Source organism: Kogia breviceps, chromosome X (genome assembly GCF_026419965.1).
Source record: "Kogia breviceps isolate mKogBre1 chromosome X, mKogBre1 haplotype 1, whole genome shotgun sequence".
Classification (NCBI taxonomy): domain Eukaryota; kingdom Metazoa; phylum Chordata; class Mammalia; order Artiodactyla; family Physeteridae; genus Kogia; species Kogia breviceps.
This window is the reverse complement of record NC_081330.1, coordinates 34,360,321-34,384,545: the sequence shown is the minus strand read 5'-3', so window position 1 is coordinate 34,384,545 and position 24,225 is coordinate 34,360,321. Positions and strand designations below refer to the sequence as shown.

The window sequence follows — 24,225 nt, the reverse complement described above, 5'->3', positions numbered from 1 at the left end:
TGCTGGAACAATGAAACCTAGGTCATCACAAGTACATGCATTTGTGAGAAAGACATACTTTTTTTATGAAATAGGGTCATGTATTGGTTTCTGGTGCCATCAATATGAGTTAGGAATGTAGCCCAGGTGCTATTTATTATTCAAAGTGAATTTGACAGTTGAGAAAGTTGACTCTGTAACTTTAGAAACCTTCCTTCTGGAAAGTAACCTGTTACTAATGTCAGGGCCACTTATGATAGTCCCACTTAGAGAAGCAGGAGAGAAGTTGGATTTGAGTAAATGATCACTTTAGGTATGATCAAGGAATTATTTTGTGACAATGTCTTACCAAATGGATCTTGATGCAGCTTGTTCTCTTGATCACTTTTTCCTGGATCTGAGCTTTGTTCTTCAACACCTCCTCTTGTTTCCCCATCATCCCCAGTTCGTGTCTTTTTCATGTAGAATATTTTGTTAGTCACCAGAGTTAGGGCTAGAATGGGAATCAATTCAAATAACAGAAACTACACTGTCAAAAACTATTTTGGAAGCATATTTGAATTGTTTGAGAATGTTTCATTTCACTTAATTTTGCCAGAAAGTATACACATGAATTTAGTGGTTTCCTATTACTGTTGACATTTATTGAATACAAGAACAGGGTGACAACTAATTAAGTTTCTTACTTTTTTGAGCTACCCATTAATTTAATCACCAGGACCCAGACCTTGGGCTATTTCAGGTCATGTGTTATTGTGTAAGTTGGGGATACCTTTGTGCTAACATTGGTAAAAACCACCCTTGTTTAGTAGGTAATCAGTTGATGGTTACTGGATCTAACATGGTGACCATATGCATTATGGGCTTCATTTTTTAACATTTACCTGTGTGTTCTAATGAGGTACTCCTAAGCTGTGGCAAATAATTTGTTTTGATGTATAATGCAGTTTTCTTTGAAGACAGTAGAATTTGGATCATGTCTATAGTTCCATGAATTCACTAGGGTTGTTATGTTATATATCTAACATGAGTTTACACACGCTATTCCACTGCCCCCACTGAACATTAAAACTGCAACTTGAATCAAGTTATCTAGACCTAAAATTATTTTTTGTTGTTGTTTTATCAGAAAGCAATGAATTAAAATGAAGGTGCTGTTTTCAGATTCTGACACCTCAACAGGATGTCATTTTTCTGTTAAAAAATATTTTCAAATCTAGGCTTTTATCTTAGAAATGCTTTTGATAGCAGTGATGATTAAAACTATCAACAGTAGATAGGACCCTATAAATATACCAGCTAATTATTTTTTCTTGCCAATGTACGAGATGTAGTGACTGTTGATTAGAGTACAGTAGAAGTTTTTTAAAAAACAGTACACATCCTAAATACTAATCTCGATACTATCAAATTTTAAAATGTAGTAAGCTAACTGAAATATACAAACACAGGAAAGGAATTCACTAACTTATTAGATATGACATATACTATAGGGTAAATATTCATTGGCATACATTAGGAAACTCACAAATCTTTAAGAAACAAAAAATTCAACAGCCCCCATGATTAGGAGAAGTTGTAGTATTTCAAAGCAAAAACAACACGAAGTCCAGTTATACCTAGAAACCACAAGCTGACAATTCTTTGGAGTCTATTCAGTTTCCCTTTGATGCTGTTCATTGAACCAGAATGGGCAGCATGGAGCACTGAAGGGCAACAAAGATAGGCAAGTTAGTTTGCCTTATCTGATAGCTGGTGGGGACTGCTGAGCACAGCCCTCAGCCCTGTGGGGAAATGGTGTGAGATCCTGAGGAAGGTCAGGAATCTGTGCGGCAGCGACAGTAGCAAAGTGGCACCTGGAGCTTCAAGGAAGCAAGGGTAAGAAAAGCAAAGCCAAAGGGTTAAGCACCCGACTGCACCTCTGCTGATTAGGGGCAAACACCCCTTCAGTTGGTTTTGAAATGGACTTAGTGTTTGTAGGTATAAAAAGGCAAATAATAGTAATAATAATAACAAGAACAAAAAATGAAGAATGTGGCTATAAAAGATGGTGAAAACAATAGGAGTTTCACTCTCCTGTCTAGTGGGGGGCAGTGAGGGAATCATGTTCTCTGTCACCTCTGAGAGCAAAGAAATTAGAAATTTTCTGAGTTCCAGAACAGGTGATACCAGCTTGACTTAGAGCCGAGTTGTAACTTGTTCTTCCTGTCCATCACCCCATTTGTGCATGAGCAGGTCACAAGCCTCTCCCCAAGTTTCAAATACATCCTCTGAGGAGTCTAAAAGTTTAGAATTTGAGGAACAGGTGCTGGATGCGCAGTGAAGAGAGCTGGAACAGGCTAGAGGGCATTCGCTGCTCTGAGCAGCGCCCCGGGCTTCACCTGATTCTACTGCACTGAGGTTAATTTCACTTTGAGAACAGGACTCTGCTTTCCCTTTCTCCATCTGAGAATATTTGATGTCCTGCCACATATAGTGCGGCTGAACGATTCCATCAGAAATTGTGTACATCGGCTCTGAACTGGGTTCAGACATATGACCATTAAACTTGGAGAATAGGAGACCCAGTTTCTTGAGAGAGGGACCCATGAAGGAGCGTTTGCTTGATGACTCAGCTTTTGACTTGCCTTGGGCACCACCAACTCTTGGCATGGTCCTGATGAGAGGTGGCCCATGGCAGGCTTTTTTCTTGCAGCCTAAATTGAAAGAGACACTCTTGGACTTGGCCCGAGCCCCGCCACTGCCATCATTGGTATCATCTCTCTGAGAGAGTTCAGTGCTACTAGTGGAAAAACTTCTCCTTTGGTGCTTCCTATTTCCCAAGAGGTCAAGCACTTCATATCGAAAGCTGGAAATGTCCTGCTTTAATTCCTAGGGCAAGAGAGAAGACATGTTATGTTAAGAAGCTTGGTCTTTAGTTCAAAATAGGCACATTGGGTATCCTTTGGAATGTTCCAGGTTTTGCCTCACTGCAAATCACAAGGTACATGAACTACCAGAAAAATCTCACTGCAAATCACAAGGTACATGAACTACCAGAAAAATCTCACTGCAAATCACAAGGTACATGAACTACCAGAAAAATCTCACATTATTCCAGCACAAGAAAAACATATTAACAATGCTGTGGGCAGAGCTGGCCTTTGGGGAAAAAATGTGCAATTGGTAAAGTTGATTTCAGAACCTCCCAATCAGGAGCATGCCAACAGACTGAAGTGTTAACCAACAATGAAGGTATTAGAGTAGGGCTCTCACTGGAATCTGCATAGAAAAGTACTACTGAAGGGGGAAAAGCTTTTAGGACTCTCAGGAATAAAACTAGGGCAGTGGAATGTCAGGAGATGAGACTGCTGTTTGGGGCCAGGGGACCTTGTTTATTCAAGTGCCTGTGAAATGTCTTCTATCTCTAACTGGCTGCCTAGATACTAGATCGCGCTTTTAAAAACCATCTTTGAAAAGCTTATATCTGATCATGTCGTTCTCTTGCTTAACACTTTTTAGTAACTTGTTGCTGACCTTAGGAAAAAGGAAAAATGCCATACCACAGACTACAAGGTTTTTCAAGGTCTGGTACATGTCGATCTCTCCCATTTCATTCCTTCCTGCTCTTTCCGCAGGCCTTTTACTGTCCACCTGTATGGACACATTCTCTCTTGCCTCTGGGCCTTTGCATGTGCTGTTTTCTCTGTCTGGAACACTCTTCTCCCCAACTCTCCTTTATCTGGCTCCTCCTTCAAACCTCAGCTTAAACATGGCTTCCACTGGAAAGCCTGCCTCGAATCCCCAAGTCCCAGCTGGGTGTCCCCCCATTTCTATGTCTCTACAGAACCCTGTGTTGATCCTGTTAGAGTACTCAGTCATTCGCCTCTATTATTATTGTGTGTGACTCCACGAGAGAGTAGGGGCTGGTTATATCTTGCTCATGACTGTGCCCCAGCACCTAGCAGAGTGCTTGGCGTATAGCAGGCCCTCAATTGATGAGTTATGTCTATGGATTAGGATAACAGCCTTCTTATGTTCCTTAGAAAACATATACATGTTCTAGGATAGGGTTTCTCAACCAATTGACATGTTGAGTGTAGTAATTCTTTGCTGTAGGGAGCTGTCCTGTGCATTGTAGGATTTTTAGCAACAACTCTACTCACTAGATGCCAATAGCATCCCAATGTGACAGCCAAAAATGTGTAATGGTAGGGTTTCATAAATGTTAGATTTAATAATAGACTTTTTGTCTTTATTTTATATCTTTTAAAGAAGGCCTTTAAATCTCTAGGCATCTTCCCTTCGCTGTCTTTCTTCTCACCACACACCCATGCCATATCATTTAAAGCACTCAATTTCCATACTGAGAAAAACCCAGAATATTAAAAGAATGCATATTTTTATTATTCATAAAGCTGATTGTGGTGTGACAGACATTGGTAAAATCTATCCATCTACTGGATGACAGACTATTCTAAGAGAGAATAAGAATTGTAGCTGGTTTTGCTCTATTATAGGCTGTTGAAATTCCATCACCAGAAACCTCAAACACTGTGAAGATTAAATGATAGTTAAGAAATGTGAATGAAGAATTAAACCACTTTATGATCAAATTACCTTAAAATTTTCTTCTGTTAGTCCCTCATTTGTTTTGGAATTTCTTATCATAGCTGCCACATATCTTTTGACCAAATTCCTGATAACTTCCTGGAATTTAAACAAAAACATGAAGAAGCATTCAGTTTCCTTCCTGGACTCTCAGTAAAATAAGAAACATACACAGGAAATAAAATACACTTATACTGTCTTTGCATTGGAAAACCCTCACAGGATTCAGGCATTTTCTACAAAAACCCCCAGTTAAGTCCATTGGCTAAATGAAGAATTTATTATGTGTCCAAATTTGGTGGCAGAGTGGGCCAGTGAGATCAAATTTACCCGAAAGGAAAATTTTCCACCCAAGCGTAAGGTAAACACAGATACACATTCATGGAATAATGAGAGCAGAATAATCCTTGAATGGTCACAGTCAATATCCTTTCCCTTCAGGCTAGATTAAACTTGAACCTTCCTAGTAAGATGAGAGTTTTTCTTCCTTTTATAAAGTTGAGAAAGTCATTCTTCAGTGTCACAGAGTCTGATGATTTCAATGTCCACTAATTACATAATCAAGATACTTTTTCTTAGAGGCAATCTATACTTCTCCTTTACAGGGATGGCCTCTTATAACTTAGCCTCTGGGAATGGTATACACATGGTCACCCTGCTTTGTGTTAGTAATGGTGATGATGATAGCTACCACTTAATGCAATGTGTCAGGCACTGTGCCAGGGCACACATACACACACACACACACACACACACACACAAAACCATACATACATACATACTTACCACTCAGTTCTCACAACTACAGTTTAAGTTTTATCATCCTTATTTTACAGACGAGGAAACTGAGGATCAGTAAGGATAAGTGATTTGTGCAAGTTCACACAACTGACCAAGAACTATTGTGCTTAGTCCCTATGAAGAAGCTTTACCTGGTAATGTTGATTCTGTATCAGGCTGTCAGCATGGCGTTCCTGTCATTGAAAATGGACAGAGAGGTTACATCAGCAGTCTCCCAGCAGCCCATCCACTCAAATATATTTCTAAACATTAGGACTGGAACATGACACAGGAGCTACTGCCTGACAAACCCCCAAAGGATCTGTAGGTTGGAGTAGTTTTAAGATGTTCAAGATAGGGAATGTTACAAAGGAGGGAAAGGAGAAAACAGTTGTGTTTACAAAGAAACATAATTTTTAAAAGCCTTACTGTGAAGCTTCTCAAGTTGTGCCTTCTCCGTCTACCATCAGGGTCTCTTTGGGGGCAGAAGGTGTTGTTGAACCAGTTACCAAGGTATAGAAATGACTTGGGGCTGGGGATGATGTTGAAAGGAGGTGGCAAGGTGCCGCCTTCATCGAAGTAACTCATCCAGAGCTTCGTCCTTGCAAACTTCCACTCAATATCGGCATGATCCTATGAAAGAGAGAAGTTCAGTGATTTGGGATGGGAACATGCAAAATGCACCCCTGACTCATTCTCAAAGTTCTACTTGCTTCTACAGAGGGCAATCTGTCAGTAGCTATAAAAATTCAAATTACACTTACCTTATGACCCAGTAATCCTACAATTAGAAATTTATTTTATCGATATACTTGCAAAAAGTTGTATGCACAGGGCTGTTCGCTAGCACTGCAGCTTGTAAGAGCAAAACAACTGGCAACAACCTAAATATACAACAGTGGGAGGCTGCTTAAATAAATGATATCACATCCACAAAATGGCTTACAATCAAACTATTAAAAATATAGTAGCTCTATCAACATTTTATATGTAGAAACACATATCCTATATATGCATTTGTCCATATATTTATGATCTCTAAGTGAAAAAAGCAACATAAAGAGCAATATATATTGTGTAAAATGATACCCTTTATCCAACTGAAAACCCCTTTATATTACATGCTTACATGTTCTAGATAGGTACACACTAAATTGTCAATAGTAGTTATTTTTGAAGAGTAGGATTGGTGTGGAGAGACTTTATGTTTTTTTTAAAAAATCAACATTATTGAGGTATGATTTACACAGAGTGAAATTCATCTATTTTAAATGTTCAATGAGTTTTGATGAGTGTATATACCTGTGTAAGCACTGTCATAATTAAGACACACACACACACACACACACAGGCATACATTTCTAGGAGTTTTAAGACCTGGAAGGATTAATGTAATCACCACCACAATCAGGATACACAACAGTTTCATCAACCCCCCAAATTCCCTAATGTTGCCCCTTTGTAATCAAACTCTCTCGAACACCCCTGGCAACCACTGCTCCATTCTCCATTCCTTTAGTTTACTTTTTACCAAAATGTTATATAAATGGAATCATACAGTAGATAACCTTCTGGGACTGGCTTATTTCACTTAGCATTAATATCTTCGAGATTCATCTGGTTTTGTATGTATCAATAATCTATTCCCTTTTATCCCTGAGTAGTTTTTTGTTGTGTGGATGTACCACAGTTTGCTTATTCATTTGCCCATTAAAGAACATTTGAGTTGTTTCCAGTTTTTAATAATTGTGAATAAAGCTGCTGTGAACATTCATGTACAGGTCTTTCTGTGAACATAAGTTTAATTCCCCTGGCTTAAATATCTAGGAGTGATATTGCTTGATCATGAAGTAAGTGTACATTTAACTTTATAATAAACTGCCAAACTGTTCCAGAGTGGCTATACCATCTTTCATTCTCACCACTTGCTCTGTATCCTTCTTAGCATTTTTCAAGTTTTTTAAAGTTTAACTATTCTACCAGATTAAGTAGTGGTATCTCATTATGGTTTTAATTTGCATTTTCCAAATTGGAATGAAGTTGAGCATCTTTTCATATGCTTATGTGCTATATAGATATCCTCTGTGGTGAGGTGTCTGTTCAGATCCTTTGCCCATTTTTATTGGGTACTTTGCTTGCTTACAGGTGGATTTAGATAGTTTTAAAATATATTCTGGATACTAGCTCTTTGTCAGGAATGTAAATTGCAAATGTGTTCTCTCATTTTGCGTGTTATCTTTTCATTTACTTAATGGTGTCTTTCATAGAGCAAAGTGTTTTAATTTCAATGAAGTCAAATTTATCAAATTTTTATGGATTATGCTTTTGGTATTATGTCTAAGAACTCTTCACCTAACCCCAGGTCATGAAGATTTCTATGTTTTCCTCTACAATTTTTATAGTTGTAAGATTTGCATTTAGCTCTATGATCAATTTTGAGCTCATTTTTGCTTAAGGGGTGAAGTTTACATTGAGGGTTTTTTGTTTGTTTGTTTGTTTTGCCTGTGAGTATCCATTTGCTGAAAAGGCTATTGTTCTTCCACTGAGTTGCTTTTGCACCTTTGGCAATCAGTTGGGCATGCTGGGACTACTGTCCATCCACATTCAAAAGAATGAAGTTGGACTCCTACCTCATACCACATACAAAATTCAACTCAAAATGAATCATAGAACTACATTTAATAGATAAAATCTATAAAACTTTAAGAAGAAAATTTAGGAGTAAATCCTCATGACCTTGGGTAAAACAATGGTTTCTTAGAGATGATACCAAAAGCCAAGGAACAACAGGAAAAATATTGTCAAATTGGACTTAATCAAAGTTAAAAACTTTGTACTTCAAAGGACACCATGAAGAAAATGAAGAGAAAACCCACAGAATAAGAGAAAGTAATTAAATATCATATGTCTGATAAGGGACTTGTGCCTTTATAAAAAAAACAATTATAATTCAACAATAAAAATACAAATAAACCAATTTAAAAATGGGCAAAGCACTTGAATAGACATTTCCAGAAAGAAGACATACAAATGACCAACAAGCACATGAAAAGATGCCCAACATCATTGGTCATTAGGTATACTCAAATCAAAACCACAATGAGATACCATTTTATACCTGCTAGGATAGATATAATAATTTTAAAAAGACAAATAATAACCAATGTAGGTGAGGATCTGCAGATCCACACACTGCTGGTGGGAATGTGAAATGGGGCAGCTGCTTTGGAAAACAATACGGCAATTCCTCAAATGGTTAAACATAGAGTTACCATACGACTCAGCAATTTCACTCCTTGCTACATACCCAAGAGAAATGAAAACACATTCTACACAAAGACTTGTACACAAATGTTCAGCAGCATTATTCATAATAGCCAAAGAGTAGAAATAACCCAAATATTCATCAACTGATAAAAGGGTAAACAAAATGTGGTACATTATTATTATTATCCAGCCTTAAAAAGGAATGAAGTATTGATACACACCACAACATGGATGAACCTTGACAACCTTATGCTGAGTGAAAGCATATTTATTCTGCTGAGTCTTCCAATCCATGAACAGAGTATGTCATTTCTTTCATCCATGTTTTGTAGTTTTTACTGTGTAAGTCCTATAATGATTTGTTAAGCTTATACCTAAGAATTACATTTCCTTTGCAACAATTTACAATGGTACTGTCTTTAAAAATTTATTTCCAATTGTTTATTGTTAGTTTATGGTTGATTTTTGTGTATTGAGCTTGTAGTCTGTGGCCTTGCTAAATTCATTTTTTTATTCTATAAAGTTTTTAATAGATTCTTTAGGGTTTTCTTTATACAGAATCATGAGATAGTTTTATTCTTCCTTTTTGATCTGTATGGCTTTAATGTTTTTCCTTCCCTTATTGCATTGTCTAGGATCTCCAGTACAATGTGGAATAGAAGTACTAAAAGCAGATATACATTTTTAACTGATCTTAGAAAGTCTTCAATCTTTCACCATTTAGTCAGCTGTAGATTCTGTGGTTCAGGTTGTGCAAGTTACATTCTATTCCAAGTTTACCAAGACATTTTCAAAAAAAAAATCATAAATGTATGTTGAAGTTTGTCAAACACTTTTTCCTGCATCAATTGATATGATCATAGGGCTTTTCTTGTTTGACTACTAATATAATGGATTACTTTGCATTCCTGGGATAAATCCCATTTGGTTATGGTGTGTTCTTTTTATACATTGCTGGATTCAATATGCTAATGCTTTGTTGAGGATTTCCATGTCTATGTTCATAAAAGATATTGGTCCATAGTTTTTAATTTCTGTACTGTTTTTTCTGGTTTGGGTATCAATATAATATATTATATATATAATGTATTTATATATAATTAAAATTAATTTTACCAGTTTCTCTTCACTATATTTTAATGTGGCTACTAGAAAATGTAACATATGTGGCACATATCTGTGACCTGCATAAAATTTTTATTGTACAGAACTGCCCTAGACTAAAGGTGTATTTAGTCCTGCCAAACAAAGCTTAAAAGCAAGCCTCAGTAGGATCAAACTATTTCCAGAATAAAGCTCAAGAATATTTAAAACAATACAAAAATAGCCAGTACCCAATAAGGTAAAATTCATAATGTCTGGTATCCAATAGAAATTTATAAAAAATACCAAGAAGCAGGAAAATATGATACATAATGAGGAGAAAAAAAATCTATCAAACAGAACCAGATACAAATCAGTTGTATTCTATATAGCAGCAATAAACAATGAGGAAATATTAATTTAAAAACAGGTTCATTTAAAATATAAAATCCTTAGGAATAAGTATGACAAAAAATATACATGTTTTTTAACACTGAAAACTGTGAAAGATTACTGAGATAAATTAAAGAAGACTTAAATAAATATAGAGATACGGCATATTCATGAATTGGAAGACTAAATATAGTTAGGATGGCAATTCTTTCCAAATTGATTTAGAGATTCAATACAATTTCAGTCAAATCTCAGTTGGCATTTTTGAAGAAATTGACAAGCTGCTTCTCAAATTCATATATAAATACAAAAGATGTAAAATAGTTAATTTTGAAAAAGAACAAATTGGCATTGAAGATCAATGGAACAAAACAAGACAGTCCAGAAATAAATGCATGCATATGCATATATGCAATTGACTTTCAAGAAAGGTGTCAAGGCAATTCAACTTGGAAAGGATAATCTTTTCTTTTCAACAAATTGTCTTGGAATAGTTGGACTTCCACAAGAAGAAAACAAAAAAGAACCTTGATCCTTACTTCACACAAATACAAAAGTTAACTCAAAATGAGTCATGACTTAAATATGGAGAGCTAAATCTATAAATATTTTACTAATAAACAATTTACTATGTTTTTTCTTTCTGCTTGCTTTGAATTTAGTTTGCTGTTCTTTTTCTAGTTTCATAAAGGTGGAAATTTAAGTTATTGATTTGAAATCTTATTTCCTTTTTAACATAAGATTTACAATTATAAATGTTTCTGAGGAAACTTGGCATATACTGTACTCTCCCTTTCATTCATCTCAAAGTATTTTCTAACTTCCCTTGTGATTTCTTCTTTGAACTAGTGGTTATTTTGCAGTGTCTTCTCTACTATCCATTTATGTGTGAATTTCTGAAATTTTATTTTGTTTTTGGTATCTAATTTAATTTCATTATATTCCCAAGTATGTTTGCAGAACATACGTTTTATTATTTCAATCCTTTAAAAAAATTAGGGAGGTTTATTTTATGAGCTAACATATAATCTGTCTTGGAGAATATTCCATGTGCAGTTCAGAAGAACATATATTCTGCTGTTGTTGTATGGCATGTTCTATAGATAGATGTCCATTAGGTCTAGTTGGCTTATAGTGTTGTCCAAGTATTCTATTTCTTTTTTGGTCATTTGTCTAGTTCTGCCCATTACTGAAAGTGGGGTAATAAATTCTTCAACTGTTATTGTTAAATTTCTATTTCTCCCTTCAGTTCTGTCAGTTTTTGCTTCATGTATTTTTCAGCTCTGTAGCTAGGTGGAAATGTGTTAATAATTGTTAAATCTTCATGATAGATTCACCTTTTATAGTTATAAAATGTCCTTTGTTTTCTCTAGTAACAAATTTTGTCTTAAATTCTATTTTGTCTGATAATTATTATAGCCACTTAGCTCTCTTTTGGTTACTGTTTGCATCATATATCTTTTCCCACTCTTACTTACATTCTATTTGTATCTTTGAATCTAAAATGTGTCTCTTGTAGACAGTATATAGTTAGAACGTGTGTTTCTTATACAGAGTCTGGCAATCTCTGCCTTTTAATTGGTTTGCTTAATCTAGTTACATTTAAAGTAATTACTGATAAAGTAGGATTTACATCTGCCATTTTGCCATTTTCTATATGTGGCATGTCTTTTTTGTTCCTCTATTCCTCCATTATTGATTTCTTTTGTGTTAAATAGATATTTTCTAATATACCTTTTAATTTTCTTGTTTCATTTACTATATTAAAAAAATTATTTTCTTAGTGCTTGGCCCAGGGATTACAATTAACATCTTAAAATACAATCTACTTTGGATTAATACCAACCTGATTCCTATCATATGTAAAAACTTTGCTACCATATAGTTTCATTCCTTCCCTCCTCCTTTGTGCTATTACTGATATACAAACTGTTCCTTTATATATTATACATTATAACCCCATCAAAACACTCATAGAATTATTGAATTATGCAGTTATCTTTCAAGTTAGAGAGAAAAAATGTTCCCCCCAAATGAGATTTGTGTTGTCTTTTATATTTATCTATGCAATTACCTTTTGTTGTGCTTGCTCTTTCTTTCTTTCTTTCTTTCTTTCTTTCTTTCTTTCTTTCTTTCTTTCTTTCTTTCTTTCTTTCTTTCTTTCTTCCTACTCTCTAGTGTTCTTTCATTTCAGCCTGAAGAACTCTTTTTAGCATTTCTTGTAGGACAGGTCTTCTGGCCATTAATTCTCTCAGTCTTTGTATACTTGAGAATGTCTATTTTTCCTTCATTTAAGGATATTTTTGCTGGATATAGAATTCTTGGTTGTCAGTCTTTTGCTTTAAACATTTTGTATATGTCATCACACTGACTTTTAGTGCCCATTGTTTCTGATGGGAAATCAGTTATCTTTTAATTTTCCTGCTTTCAAGATTTTTTCTTTTCTTTGACTTTGAGAGGTTGACTAAGAAGTGGAATTTTTTGTGTTTATCCTACTAGGAAATATTTGAGCTCTTGGATGTGTAGACTATTTTTGAGAAGTTTTTGCTCATTATTTCTTCAAATATCCTTTCTGTTATTTTTTTCTCTTTTCTACTTCTGAGACTCCCATTATGTGTATGTTGGTCATTTAATGGTGTCTCACAGGTCTCTTAAGCTCTGTTCATTTTTATTCATCCTGTTTTTCTTTCTGATCCTCAGTCTAGACAATGGCAATTGAATTATCTTCAAGTTTGCTAATCCTTTCTGCCAGCTCAAATCTGTTGTTAGGCCCTTCTAGTGAATTATTCATTTTGTTACAGCACTTTTTAAATCCAGAAATTCAATTTGATTCTTTTTAAAAATAATTTGTCACTTTATTAATATTCTCTATTTGGTGAGATGTCATTCTCATACTTTCCTTTAATTCTTTAGATGTTTTCCTTTAGTTATTTGAAGATATTTAAAATAGCTGGTTCAGTCTTTACCAAAGCCAACATCTGGGCTTCCTCAAGGACTGTTTCTATGACATCTTTTTTTCCTGTGTACAGACCATACTTTCTTTGTGTGTGTGTGTGTGTGTGTATGTTTTGTAGTTTTTTGCTGAAACTAGACATTTAAAACAGTTTAATATGATTACTCTGGAAATCTGATCCCCTTCTTCTAGAGTTTGATTTTTAGTGTTTGTTTAGTGACTATCCTTGACTGATTCTGTAAAATCTGTATTCTTTGTCATGTGCAGCCATTGAAGTCTCTTTTTAGTAAGCCTCGTAGTCAGATAATGATTGCACAGGGATTTCATTAAATGCCTTGATTCAGTAAGTCTCTCACTCTTTGCTAGTGGCTCTGTGTGTGCATAGTGACACATCTTCAATGTTCTTGCAGTTTATCATCTGTAAATGACATGTTTGAAAAGACAACAAGGGAAATGTAAATATGGACTCCAAATTATAATTATAGTGTATCGATGTTAAATTTCTTGAGTGAGATATGGTACTGTGATAATGTAGTTGAATATATATGACAATATTTTAGTGAAATGTGTGATATTGGTAATTTACTTTCAAATGTTCTAAAAAAAAGTTCTTGGGCCCCATCACATTATACAGCAGTAAGAGCTTTGTTTCAGAGGCCACATTAACTTGTGACTTATGTCCACAAATTTTAACTTAAAAAAATGCCAAATAAGATGGTTAGACAATATAGTCTCCACTGTCAAAAGTGCACAGTGTAAGGGAGAAAAAATATTTCTTTACTAGCACATGAGATATTAAAAAGGAGAGCTATTCCTTACAGTGTTTGTCTTGGGGTGGTTTTTGAGTGAACATTCAGTCAGTGAAACCTAGAATTTGCTCCTTGGCCTTTCAGATATTCCATGAAGGCTTTCACTTTGCTCTACAATGTAGCAGTGCTTAGCTATGATATTAAAGGATTAGCAGATCATGTTCAAAAACAGCACCACGCAGAATAGGGATTTTTAAACCTGGTTCTATGGATGAAGTTAACAGAGTCAATAAATCTATTAAAATTGTATGTGAAATATTGGGTGTTTTGCATTTTTCTGGGCTTTCATCATATTCTCAAAGGAGTCTGCCTTCCCCCAAATGGTTAAGAATCACTGAAGTAGAGGATTCTGTTGATTTCTGAGATGCCCATTGCCTGTATCTGAACAGCTGCTAGCCAGCTCTTAATGGATAAATCAGGGATACCTGTATGTTCTTTAGGAGGGACTAAATGGCTTTGGGTTAAGTGAGTAACAAGTTCAAAAGGAAAACGAAGCTCTAGGTTGAATTTAAGGTACTTGTTAGACTCAATGCTAGATTTTGTTATTTCGTGAGTTAATAAAGAAGCATATATATTACCATTTTTTTTGAGATGTTGAAACATCTTTTATTAAGGCATTATAAAATTATAAATTCCTCCCAAAGTTACTTGAGAATTGGAAGAGTTGCTGCAATGATTAGAATAATAAATTTTATATGCACACATAACTATACTTTAAGTATATAAAATGAATATATAACAAAGAGCACTAACACTTATCCTCTCTTTTGCATTCCTGTTAAATAATTTCAAGTAGTTCAAAGATAAATTGGGCTACATGAAAACAAAATATATGGAATTACCATAGAAAGAAATTATATTAGAGTACAGTTATCAAAAATATTTTAAAAACATGGTAATATTTATTACAATACAGTTAAAACATGGTAATATTTATTACAATACAGTTATCAAAAATATTTGTGCATTAGATCTCTAGGACTTACTGCTAGTTGCAAGTCTGTACCCTTAAACAACATGAATTGTATACTTTTAAAAATGAATTTTATGGTATCTGGATTATATCTCAATAAAGCTGTTACCATAAAATAAACTCTAAGAAGAATACATAGGAATAATTTTCATGACCTTATGTTAGGCAGTGGTTTCTTAGATATCACAGATAGCAATGTTGCTGTCCTCATCTTTTAAAGCATACAATTCAGTAGTTTTTAATACATTTACAGAGTTGAGAAACCATCACCTCTATCTATTCTAGAACATTTTCATCACTCCTAAAAAACCCTGTATCCATTAGCAGTCAATTCCCAGCACTCCCTCCCCTCCCCAGAGTCCCTATCAACCACTAATCTACTTTTGTTTCTATGGATTTGTCTATTTTGAACATTTCATATAAATGAATTATATAATATTTGTCCTTTGTGTGTGGATTCTTTCTCTTAGCATGTTTTCAAGGTTCATCCAGGTTGTAGCATCTGTCAATGCTTCATTCTTTCCTATGGCAGAATAATATTATATTTCATTGTATGGATATACTACATCATTTTATCTATTCATCAGTTGATGGCCGTTTGGGTTGTTTCCACTTTGCTATTATGAATAATGCTGCTATGAATATTTGTGTGCAAGTTTTTGTGTGGATATATGTTTTTAATTCTCTTGGGGACATACCTAGGAGTGGTATTGCTCAGTTATATACTAACCCTATTTTTAACTTTATGAGGAATTGTCACACTATTTTTAAAGTGGCTGCACCATTTTACATTCCCACCAGCAATGTGTAAGAGTTCTGATTTTTCCACATCCTCACCAAAAGTCGTCACAGTTCATGTTTTTTTTTTTTTTTTTGTAGTCATGCTAGTGGGTATGACGTTGTATCTCATTCTGGTTTTGATTTATATTTCCTTAATGCTGAATGACATTGAGCATGTTATCATGTGCTCATCAGCGATTTGTGCATCTTATTTGGAGAAATGTTGATTCATATACTTTGCCCATTTAAGAATTAAGGGTGGGGGGCTTCCCTGGTGGCACAATGGTTAAAAATCCTCCTGCCAATGCAGGGGACACGGGTTCGATCCCTGGCCCAGGAAGACTCCACATGCCATGGAGCAACTAAGCCCATGTGTCACAACTACTGAGCCTGCACTCTAGAGCCCGCGAGCCACAACTACTGAAGCCCGGGCGCCTAAAGCCCGTGCTCCACAAGAGAAGCCATGACAATGAGAAGCCCGTGCGCCACAACGAAGAGAAGTCCCTGCTCACCGCAACTAGAGAAAGCCTGCGTGCAGCAATGAAACCCTGCGCACAGCCAACACAACCAAAAATAAAAACAAATAAATAAATAAATTTATTTTTAAAAAAAACTAAGGGTGAGGCTTGGCATTAGAAACGGGCTGATGTTGGAGTTTTGAGATAATTTATACTGGGATGGCAGGAGTGATGACAGTTTTAACAACCTCACCTCTCCATTCTCCAGCTATTGTCAAAGATTAAAAAAAATAAAGAAATCACTTAGAGAGAATTCTGTGAAAGCAAAGCAAAAAGATAGGGTTAAAAGAAATACTGAACTAACTTTATTTCATCCAGATGACAAACTCATAAGAAGCCTGCATGCTCTACCTACCACCTATCATCATCTATCTATCTATCTATCTGTCTATCTATCTACTTATCTTCTATCTTTTAATTTGTCCATCCTAGTGTTAGAATTTACAAGTGAAATGATCATCATAGGAATAAGTATTGATATACTTATTGAATTGAAAAATGAAGTCATCCTTTTTTAAAAAATAAATTTATTTATTTAATTTATTTACTTTTGGCTGATTTGGGTCTTCGTTGCTGCACATGGGCTTTCTCTAGTTGCGGCAAGCGGGGGCTACTCTTCGTTGTGGTACAGGGGCTTCTCATTGCGTTGGCTTCTCTTGTTGCGGAGCATGGGCTCTAGGCACTTGGGCTTCAGCAGTTGTGGCTCACAGGCTCTAGATTGCATGCTCAGTAGTTGTGGCGCACGGGCTTAGTTGCTCCGTGACATGTGGGATCTTCCTGAACCAGGGCTCGAACCCATGTCCCCTGCATTGGCAGGTGGATTCTTAACCACTGTGCCACCAGGGAAGCCCAAGTCATACTTTTTGAGACAAAAGAAATATGTTTAGCCAGTTTATTTGGCAATGATGACTGGCTTTGCTAGTTAGGCTATATGACAGATATGTTTTTATCAATTGCTAAATCTGAAGCTCCAAAATTTTGGTAAAATTATATTTAAAATGTGATAAGAAAAAAGCATTTCATAAAGAATGTTCTATTGGTTAAGCTGTATTAAAATTAATAAAATTTCTATTTTTCATTCCATGAACTTTGTTTAGTAATGTTGGGTTAAACAAAGTGCCTCTAGGTAAAACAGTAACTGGTACATTTAATTATTATTTGGCAAATCTTAGTAAAGACTTTTTGGTTTTGTCCTCAAATTTAGCACCTTAAAACAACAAATATTTATTATCTTACAGTTTCTGTGGGTCAGGAATCTGGGTGTAGCAAGTTGTGTGCCTCTAGCTCAAGATCTGTTACAATGGTATAATCAAGTTGTTGGCCAGAGGTGGGGTCTCATCAGAAGCGTGAACTGAGGGAGTATTCTGTTCCAAGCTCGCTCGCATGGTTGTATGGTTGTTGACAGGATTCAGTACCTTGTGGGCTGTTGGACTGAGGACCATAGTCCCTTGCTGGCATATTGGCCAGAGACCTCTTTCAGTTCTTTCTAGAGTGGGCCTCTCCATCAGCCAGCTCATAAAATGGCGGCAGGCTTCCCTCCGAGGATGTGAGAGAGAAAAGCCATTGTTATAACCTAATCTCTCAAGTGACATCACTTTTGCCACAATCTATTTGTTAGGTGTCCATAGGTCTAGCCCACACTCAAGGGGTGAAGACTGCATAGGATTCAAATAACAGGAAGTGGGTATCATTGGGGGCCATCTCAGAAGCTTCCTACCACAGTATTACTTTCCAGAAATTGAGAAACTGAATGACTGTAATCTTGGGTAAAAATCCTTTTCTAAGTCATGTGGTTTCTAATTACTTGCTTTCAATAAAGTTTAAAGAGAACTGAAGCAAGTCTTCAGATTGTTAAAATATTATTATTTTTAATGAGATTGAACCAATATTTTTATTTTTAATTAATTAATTAATTAGGCTGTGCTGGGTCTTAGTTGTGGCACGGGATCTTCATTGCCATGTGTGGGATCTTCCTTGCGGCATGCGGGATCTTTAGTTGCAGTAGGTGAACTCTTAGTTGCAGCATGCAGGATCTAGTTCCCTGATCACGGATGGAACCCAGGCCCCCTGCATTGGGAGTGTGGGGTCTTAACTACTGGACCACCAGGGAAGTCCCTAAAAATATATATTTTTTATTTTAAGCTTTTTTGGATGTACCATGCGGCTTGTGGGATCTTAATTCCCTTACCAGGGATTGAACCTGGGCCCTCAGTAGTGAAAGTGCAGAGTCCTAACCACTGGACCTCCAGGGAATTCCCTAAAAATATTATGAAAAATCACTGTATAACTTTTTGACATTAACTCAGAGTTCAAGAAAATTGAGTGACAATGGCATAATAAAACTCTATTCATTCACATATGCTTTTTGATATGAAAAAGGTTTCTTAGTGCTTTTATAAAAATGGAAACTAAATATAGAATTGATGCTGAATCTTGTTCCTGAATATTACTCAATATTCTGTGGCTATAATAACTAGTTGGAAGAAAAGCCCCACTAACATCTTTAAGAAATGCATTTCCAGTAAAAATGTATTTTTATGTCTAATTGTTATTTATAAAAATTTGTATTATATGTGTTCTTTTGAGCAGTTTTGTACTGCTAATAATTAAATAATAATGATATTCAGAAGAAATGTTTCCACATTTATTACCTTCTGACCACAGAAAATAAAAAAATTAAAATTCAATTTATACTTTTGTTATGAAGAAATATAAGGTGATCAATAATTTTAAAAGACTTTAAAACACAAAATATTTATAACATTAGGGTAAAATCCTGTGGGGATGTGGAATGCAAATAAGAATTCAAGGAGAGCAAGGAATGGTGTAAACTCTTTGCCCTTAAAGAAAGAAGAGTTTAGCCATTTATTTTTTAAATATATGGTTATGAGTAACAAATCACTATGGTATTCAGATTCCACTGGATATGTTTAAATGAGTAATTGGATAGTTTTATTTTAAATGTCAATATTTACCATATTCCAGAAATTACATCCTTTGCAACTGTTTAAACTTATGATGAATAATCTAGATGTCAACCTAAGAATATATAAGATACACAGATTTTTTTTCTCTATGAATTGATTAGAGGGTGTGCCTCCAAAAGGTCTGAATGCCCTTGATAAGACCTTGAACTAAGACACACTTATGGCTCTAGTAAATATCACTGCCCTAAAATCCTGCCTTGGGAGACAATGTTGTTGTAGGCAACTTCGAATACAGAGGAAGATAGGAGGCAAGGGCTATATGAAATAGTGAGATGCAGCCTGCCATTGTGGAGAGAGCAGGGGTTTTGGAGTCAAAACAGGGTTTGAAGTCCTGCTCTGCTACTTATCAGCTGTGTGACCTCAGAGCAGTCAATCAAAATCTGAGTCATGGTTTTCTCAACTGTTAAAATAAAGGAAAATCTCTATCACACTGATTTGTTGTACAAGTCAATGTAAAATGCCTGGGCTACTGCCTGGTACATAGTAAGAGCTATATAGCTGTTGATCCCTTCTCTTACATTTCTGAGCCTATAATACCAGAAACGAACTTTGAATTTTCATTTTACCCGTTGATGGACCAGAATAGCTGGTCTTTCATCTGTGGAATGTTTCTCTAGCTCTTGAAATAAAGTTGGTATTCGGTAAGTATTTCTTAAAATGAAGTGAGTCACATTTTTAAACACAGGGTCTTTAGATTCTTGTCATCTCTAGACAAGTTCAAAAGGGAGAATGATGATATAGCTCCTATGCGTATTCAGCTATTTTCTAATAAATTGGGCTGGATGTTCTGGTATCTGGAAATGGTCTCACTGCTTTTAATTTTTTTAAATCCCTGTGTGAGTTAGCTTTTTGTTTGTTTGTATGTGTTTTAAACAATAAGCAGTTAGGTCCTTTAAAAAATAGTTTTCTAAATGATTTTGACAAAGAATAGAAACATGCAATGGGCCAAGTTGTAAACCACAGGGTATTTTTTTTTTGTTTTCTGTTTTAGCTTAAGAGGCTTTCTGGTGCCCACTCATTGCACTTACTCAAATCAGGTGAGGATATGATTTTGGCTAAACATTTTAAAAACAGCTCAAGAACCCCAGTTGATACCATTCTATTCCCCTTGTGCTCAGGTGACCTCAGATTGGGATTTACTATGTAAATAATTAGCAGAGAAGTTATTGCAAATTATCCTCTCAACAGTCTTTTCCCAGTCATTTATCATGTATCAATTCATTGTCTACCTATCCATTCATTTTTAAAATTTAAAAAATTTTACTTTTATTGAAGTATGATTGATTTACAATATTGTGCTCATTTCAGGTGTACAGCAAAGTGATTTGGTTATACATATATATATTCTTTTATTGATTCTTTTCCATTATAGTTTATTACAAGATATTGAATATAGTTCCCTGTGTTATATAGTAGGTCCTTCTTGTTCCTCTATTTTTTTTTTTTTTTTTGCGGTATGCAGGCCTCTCACTGCTGTGGCCTCTTCCGTTGTGGAGCATAGGCTCTGGACACACGGGCTCAGCGGCCATGGCTCACGGGCCCAGCTGCTCCACGGCATGTGGGATCTTCCCAGACCAGGGCACAAACCCGTGTCCCTTGCATCGGCAGATGGACTCTCAACCACTGTACCACCAGGGAAGCCTGTTCCTCTATTTTATATATAGTAGTGTGCCTCTGTTAATCCCACACTCCCAATATATCCCTCTTCTCCCTTCTCCTTTGGTAACCGTAAGTTTGTTTTCTATGTCCATGAGTCTGTTTCTGTTTTGTGAATAAGTTAATTTGTACTATTTTTAGATTCCACATGTAAGTGATATGTAATATTTGTCTTTCTCTGTCTGACTTACTTCACTTAGTATAATTATCCCTAGGTCCATCCATGTTGCTGCCATTGGCACTATTTCATTCTTTTTTATGGCTGAGTAATATTCCATTATTTATATATACCACATCTTCTTTTTCCACTCATCCGTTGATGGACATTTAGGTTGTCTCCATGTCTTGGCTATTGTAAAGAGTGCTGCTATGAACATTGGGGTGCATGTATCTTTTCAAATTAGAGCTTTTGTCTTTTCTGGATATATACACAGGAGTGGGATTGCTGGATCATATAGTAACTTTATTTTTAGTTTTTTAAGGAGTTTCCATACTGTTCTCCATAGTGGCTACACCAATTTACATTCCCACCATTCATTTTTTGAAATTAATTAATTTATTTTTGGCTGTGTTGGGTCTTCGTTGCTGCGTGCGGGCTTCCTCTAGTTGCGGTGAGCAGGGGCTACTCTTCCTTGTGGTGTGCAGGCTTCTCATTGCAGTGGCTTCTCTTGTTGTGGAGCATGTGCTCTAGGTGTGCAGGCTTCAGTAGTTGTGGTGCATGGGCTCAGTTGTTGTGGCTCACGGGCTCTAGAGTGCAGGCTCAGTAGTTGTGACGCACGGGCTTAGTTGCTCTGTGGCATGTGGGATCTTCCTGGACCAGGGCTCGAACCCGTGTCCCCTGCATTGGCAGGTGGATTCTTAAACACTACGCCACCAGCGAAGCCCTCACCATTCATTTTTTGATTCTTGTGTTGAACAACTACTATATTCCAGGTACTCTGCTAGATGCTGGGTATAGCAAAATGACTGTCCTCTAATGGTGGTGGGAATACCACACAGAACACAATTCGAATACAGAGGTAGCACCTGAATCCTGAAGACTGGGAAATAACAGACCACCTGGCAGGACTGGTTAAACAGTGTGAGCTGTAAAGTGATGAATAAGATACTTATTCATTCAGACGTTCTTTCATTCAAACAGTATATATTGACTGCCTGCTAGGTGAGAGGTGTTGGGATTTTAACAATGCATAATATGGACAACATTATAATTTGGAATGTGGAAATCTGTTTTCTTTTCAACCCTTGATCTACTTTGAATCGTAAGATTACAGATGTGGTTTTTGTAGTCATAGTTGTATAAAACTTCACTAAATGTATGATGCCCAAGAGATTTTCATTCATCCGTATGGAGCTAGCCTTTCACCTTATATGATAGACAAATCAGACATTGACTTTTTAAAATTTTCACTGTTTGGTGATGATGCCCTTTCCCACACTTTGCCCTACCCTCTCTATGCAACTATGACTTTTGAACATTCTTCAAGATCATCAGCCCCTGCCTGGGTGCTTTTGTATAGGATATAACCTACACAATCATAGCCTGTGGTTTTTCCTTTTCCAAGTTTCCAAAATTTTCAGGGCTTTCGTGCTACCATAATGTGACCTTAATGACACATAGCCTTACATATATGTTCTAATCATGTGTGTGTCCTGCATTACCGTTGATAATGTCAGCTCCTGTAGAGCAGGCGAGAGCTTCTATTTAGCTCCTTTTGCAGTGCCAGTGTAATGTACTGTGACTATAGATCATACCCTCAAATGTTGTTGACTTGCTCAGATCCTGAACACATGGCTACAGCTAGGTCAAGTGAACATGTCTGTTCAATTTCACATTTCTCAGCAAATTCGCGCTCAAGGTTATTTTTCTTGCAATCAAACTACAAGGCCAATTTCCTACCAGCTTTTGATAAATTCTTATGCACTCTCTCAGATCTCCTGCCAGCAACCATCTTGCTCTAGCAAATTGGAAAGCTTTAAAACATAATGCAAAAGAAGAGTGACAGGCACAGACACAGCAGAGCAGAGCCTTTAAGGAGGAAAGCTACTTCCAGGAGTCTTGGGCCCACTGGCAGGCTGGTTGGAAGTATATATTGAGGAGGGGGATATTTTGTCATCCTTCCCATTAACTAGTAGCTGCTTAGTTCATCTGGGCATAAGACTAGCTCTGTTTCCCTATGATGGGAAAGCAATACAAATTGTCATGACATACACACTCCATGTTGAGGTGAGACAATACATTTCCCTGGCATCTCAACAGAAGTCTACCTCACTTTGGACTGCTTTCTTCTGATAGAATTCAGGGCATGCTTCTCAAATGTTGGTGTGCATCAGAATCATATGGGGCATTTGTTAAAAATGCAGATTTCTGGACCTCCCTAGACTTATATATTGTATTGTGGTTTTGCCTCAGGGCAATTTTATTTTATTTTATTTTATTTTAAAGGGCAATTTTAAAAAGATGTAAGCATTTAAAATATATCATCATTTTTGTAACTCCATTTTTGTTTTCAGTCATTTAAAAATTAGAAAGGAATCTTCAAAATATTGAAGTGGTCCAGACCTCCCACAACCTCTTGAAGGCCCTGCAGTAGAGAAAGTGCCCTCAGTGAGAATTACCATCCCCCGCCATGCTCTCGCCTCCAACTTAGTGCGCATGTGCAGTGGTCTAGCGCCGAGCCAGTTCCCAGTTGCTAAATGGTCAGCAACCTGCCTCTCTTCCCTAAGGTCGCTAGGTGGTAGGGGCTTCCCTGGTGGCGCAGTGGTTGAGAGTCCGCCTGCCGATGCAGGGGACACGGGTTCGTGTCCCGGTCCGGGAAGATCCCACATGCTGCGGAACCGCTGGGCCCATGAGCCATGGCCGCTGAGCCTGCGCGTGCGGAGCCTGTGCTCCGCAGTGGGAGAGGCCGCAGCAGTGAGAGGCCCGCGTACCGAAAAAAAAAAAAAAAAAAGAAAAAAAAAGAATTTCCTGTTTTAATCATTCTGGGGCCTCCTGGGAATGACTTTGATATTGGTTTATCTAGTTTAGAGCCCTGTGGTAACGTCAATTCCAAGCACACAAGCTCAGCTGCAAAACATAAAGGTCAAAAAGAGAGCCCTCCCTCCAGCTTCAGCTCCCTGCCCATCCATTGCCCCCAACACTTCCTGTACCCTAGTACTGATGGCCCCAGACTTCAGGAGCCCCTTCAGTGGGTGTTACAAACAGGTCCTCCTTCCTACTGAACACTTGCAGTTGTCCTTTGAGCAGCCATTATGTCTGCCTCCTGCCCCACCCCGAGGAATAAAACGGCCACTAATCCCTCCCCCAATTGTGTTGCTAGGTGGTTGAAACTGCCGCTCTGATCTCTCAAGGACTTGGTGTTACTTTTATACTGGTTACAAAGTTTCCAGCCCCTGTAACAACCTCAGCTCCAGTGCACAAATTCGGGTGCTAAACCTCAGGGCAAATCTCAGAACC

The 24,225-nt window shown here is 36.7% G+C and overlaps 1 protein-coding gene across 2 annotated transcripts in view; it reads right to left on the bottom strand.

The window, feature by feature from the left end:
- Nucleotides 1-1,607: 1,607 nt before the first annotated feature.
- The window catches only part of TRPC5 (transient receptor potential cation channel subfamily C member 5), a 272,451-nt gene continuing 249,833 nt past the window's right edge, over nucleotides 1,608-24,225 (bottom strand). For both annotated transcript variants that reach the window (XM_059050011.2, XM_067024307.1), the window contains exons 9-12: nucleotides 5,779-5,982; nucleotides 5,502-5,543; nucleotides 4,579-4,668; nucleotides 1,608-2,850 (exon numbers count right to left, since the gene is read on the bottom strand). In XM_059050011.2, the coding sequence (XP_058905994.1) occupies nucleotides 2,158-2,850; nucleotides 4,579-4,668; nucleotides 5,502-5,543; nucleotides 5,779-5,982 (1,029 nt within the window). In that variant the 3' untranslated portion in view covers nucleotides 1,608-2,157. The remainder of the gene's footprint in view (nucleotides 2,851-4,578; nucleotides 4,669-5,501; nucleotides 5,544-5,778; nucleotides 5,983-24,225) is intronic.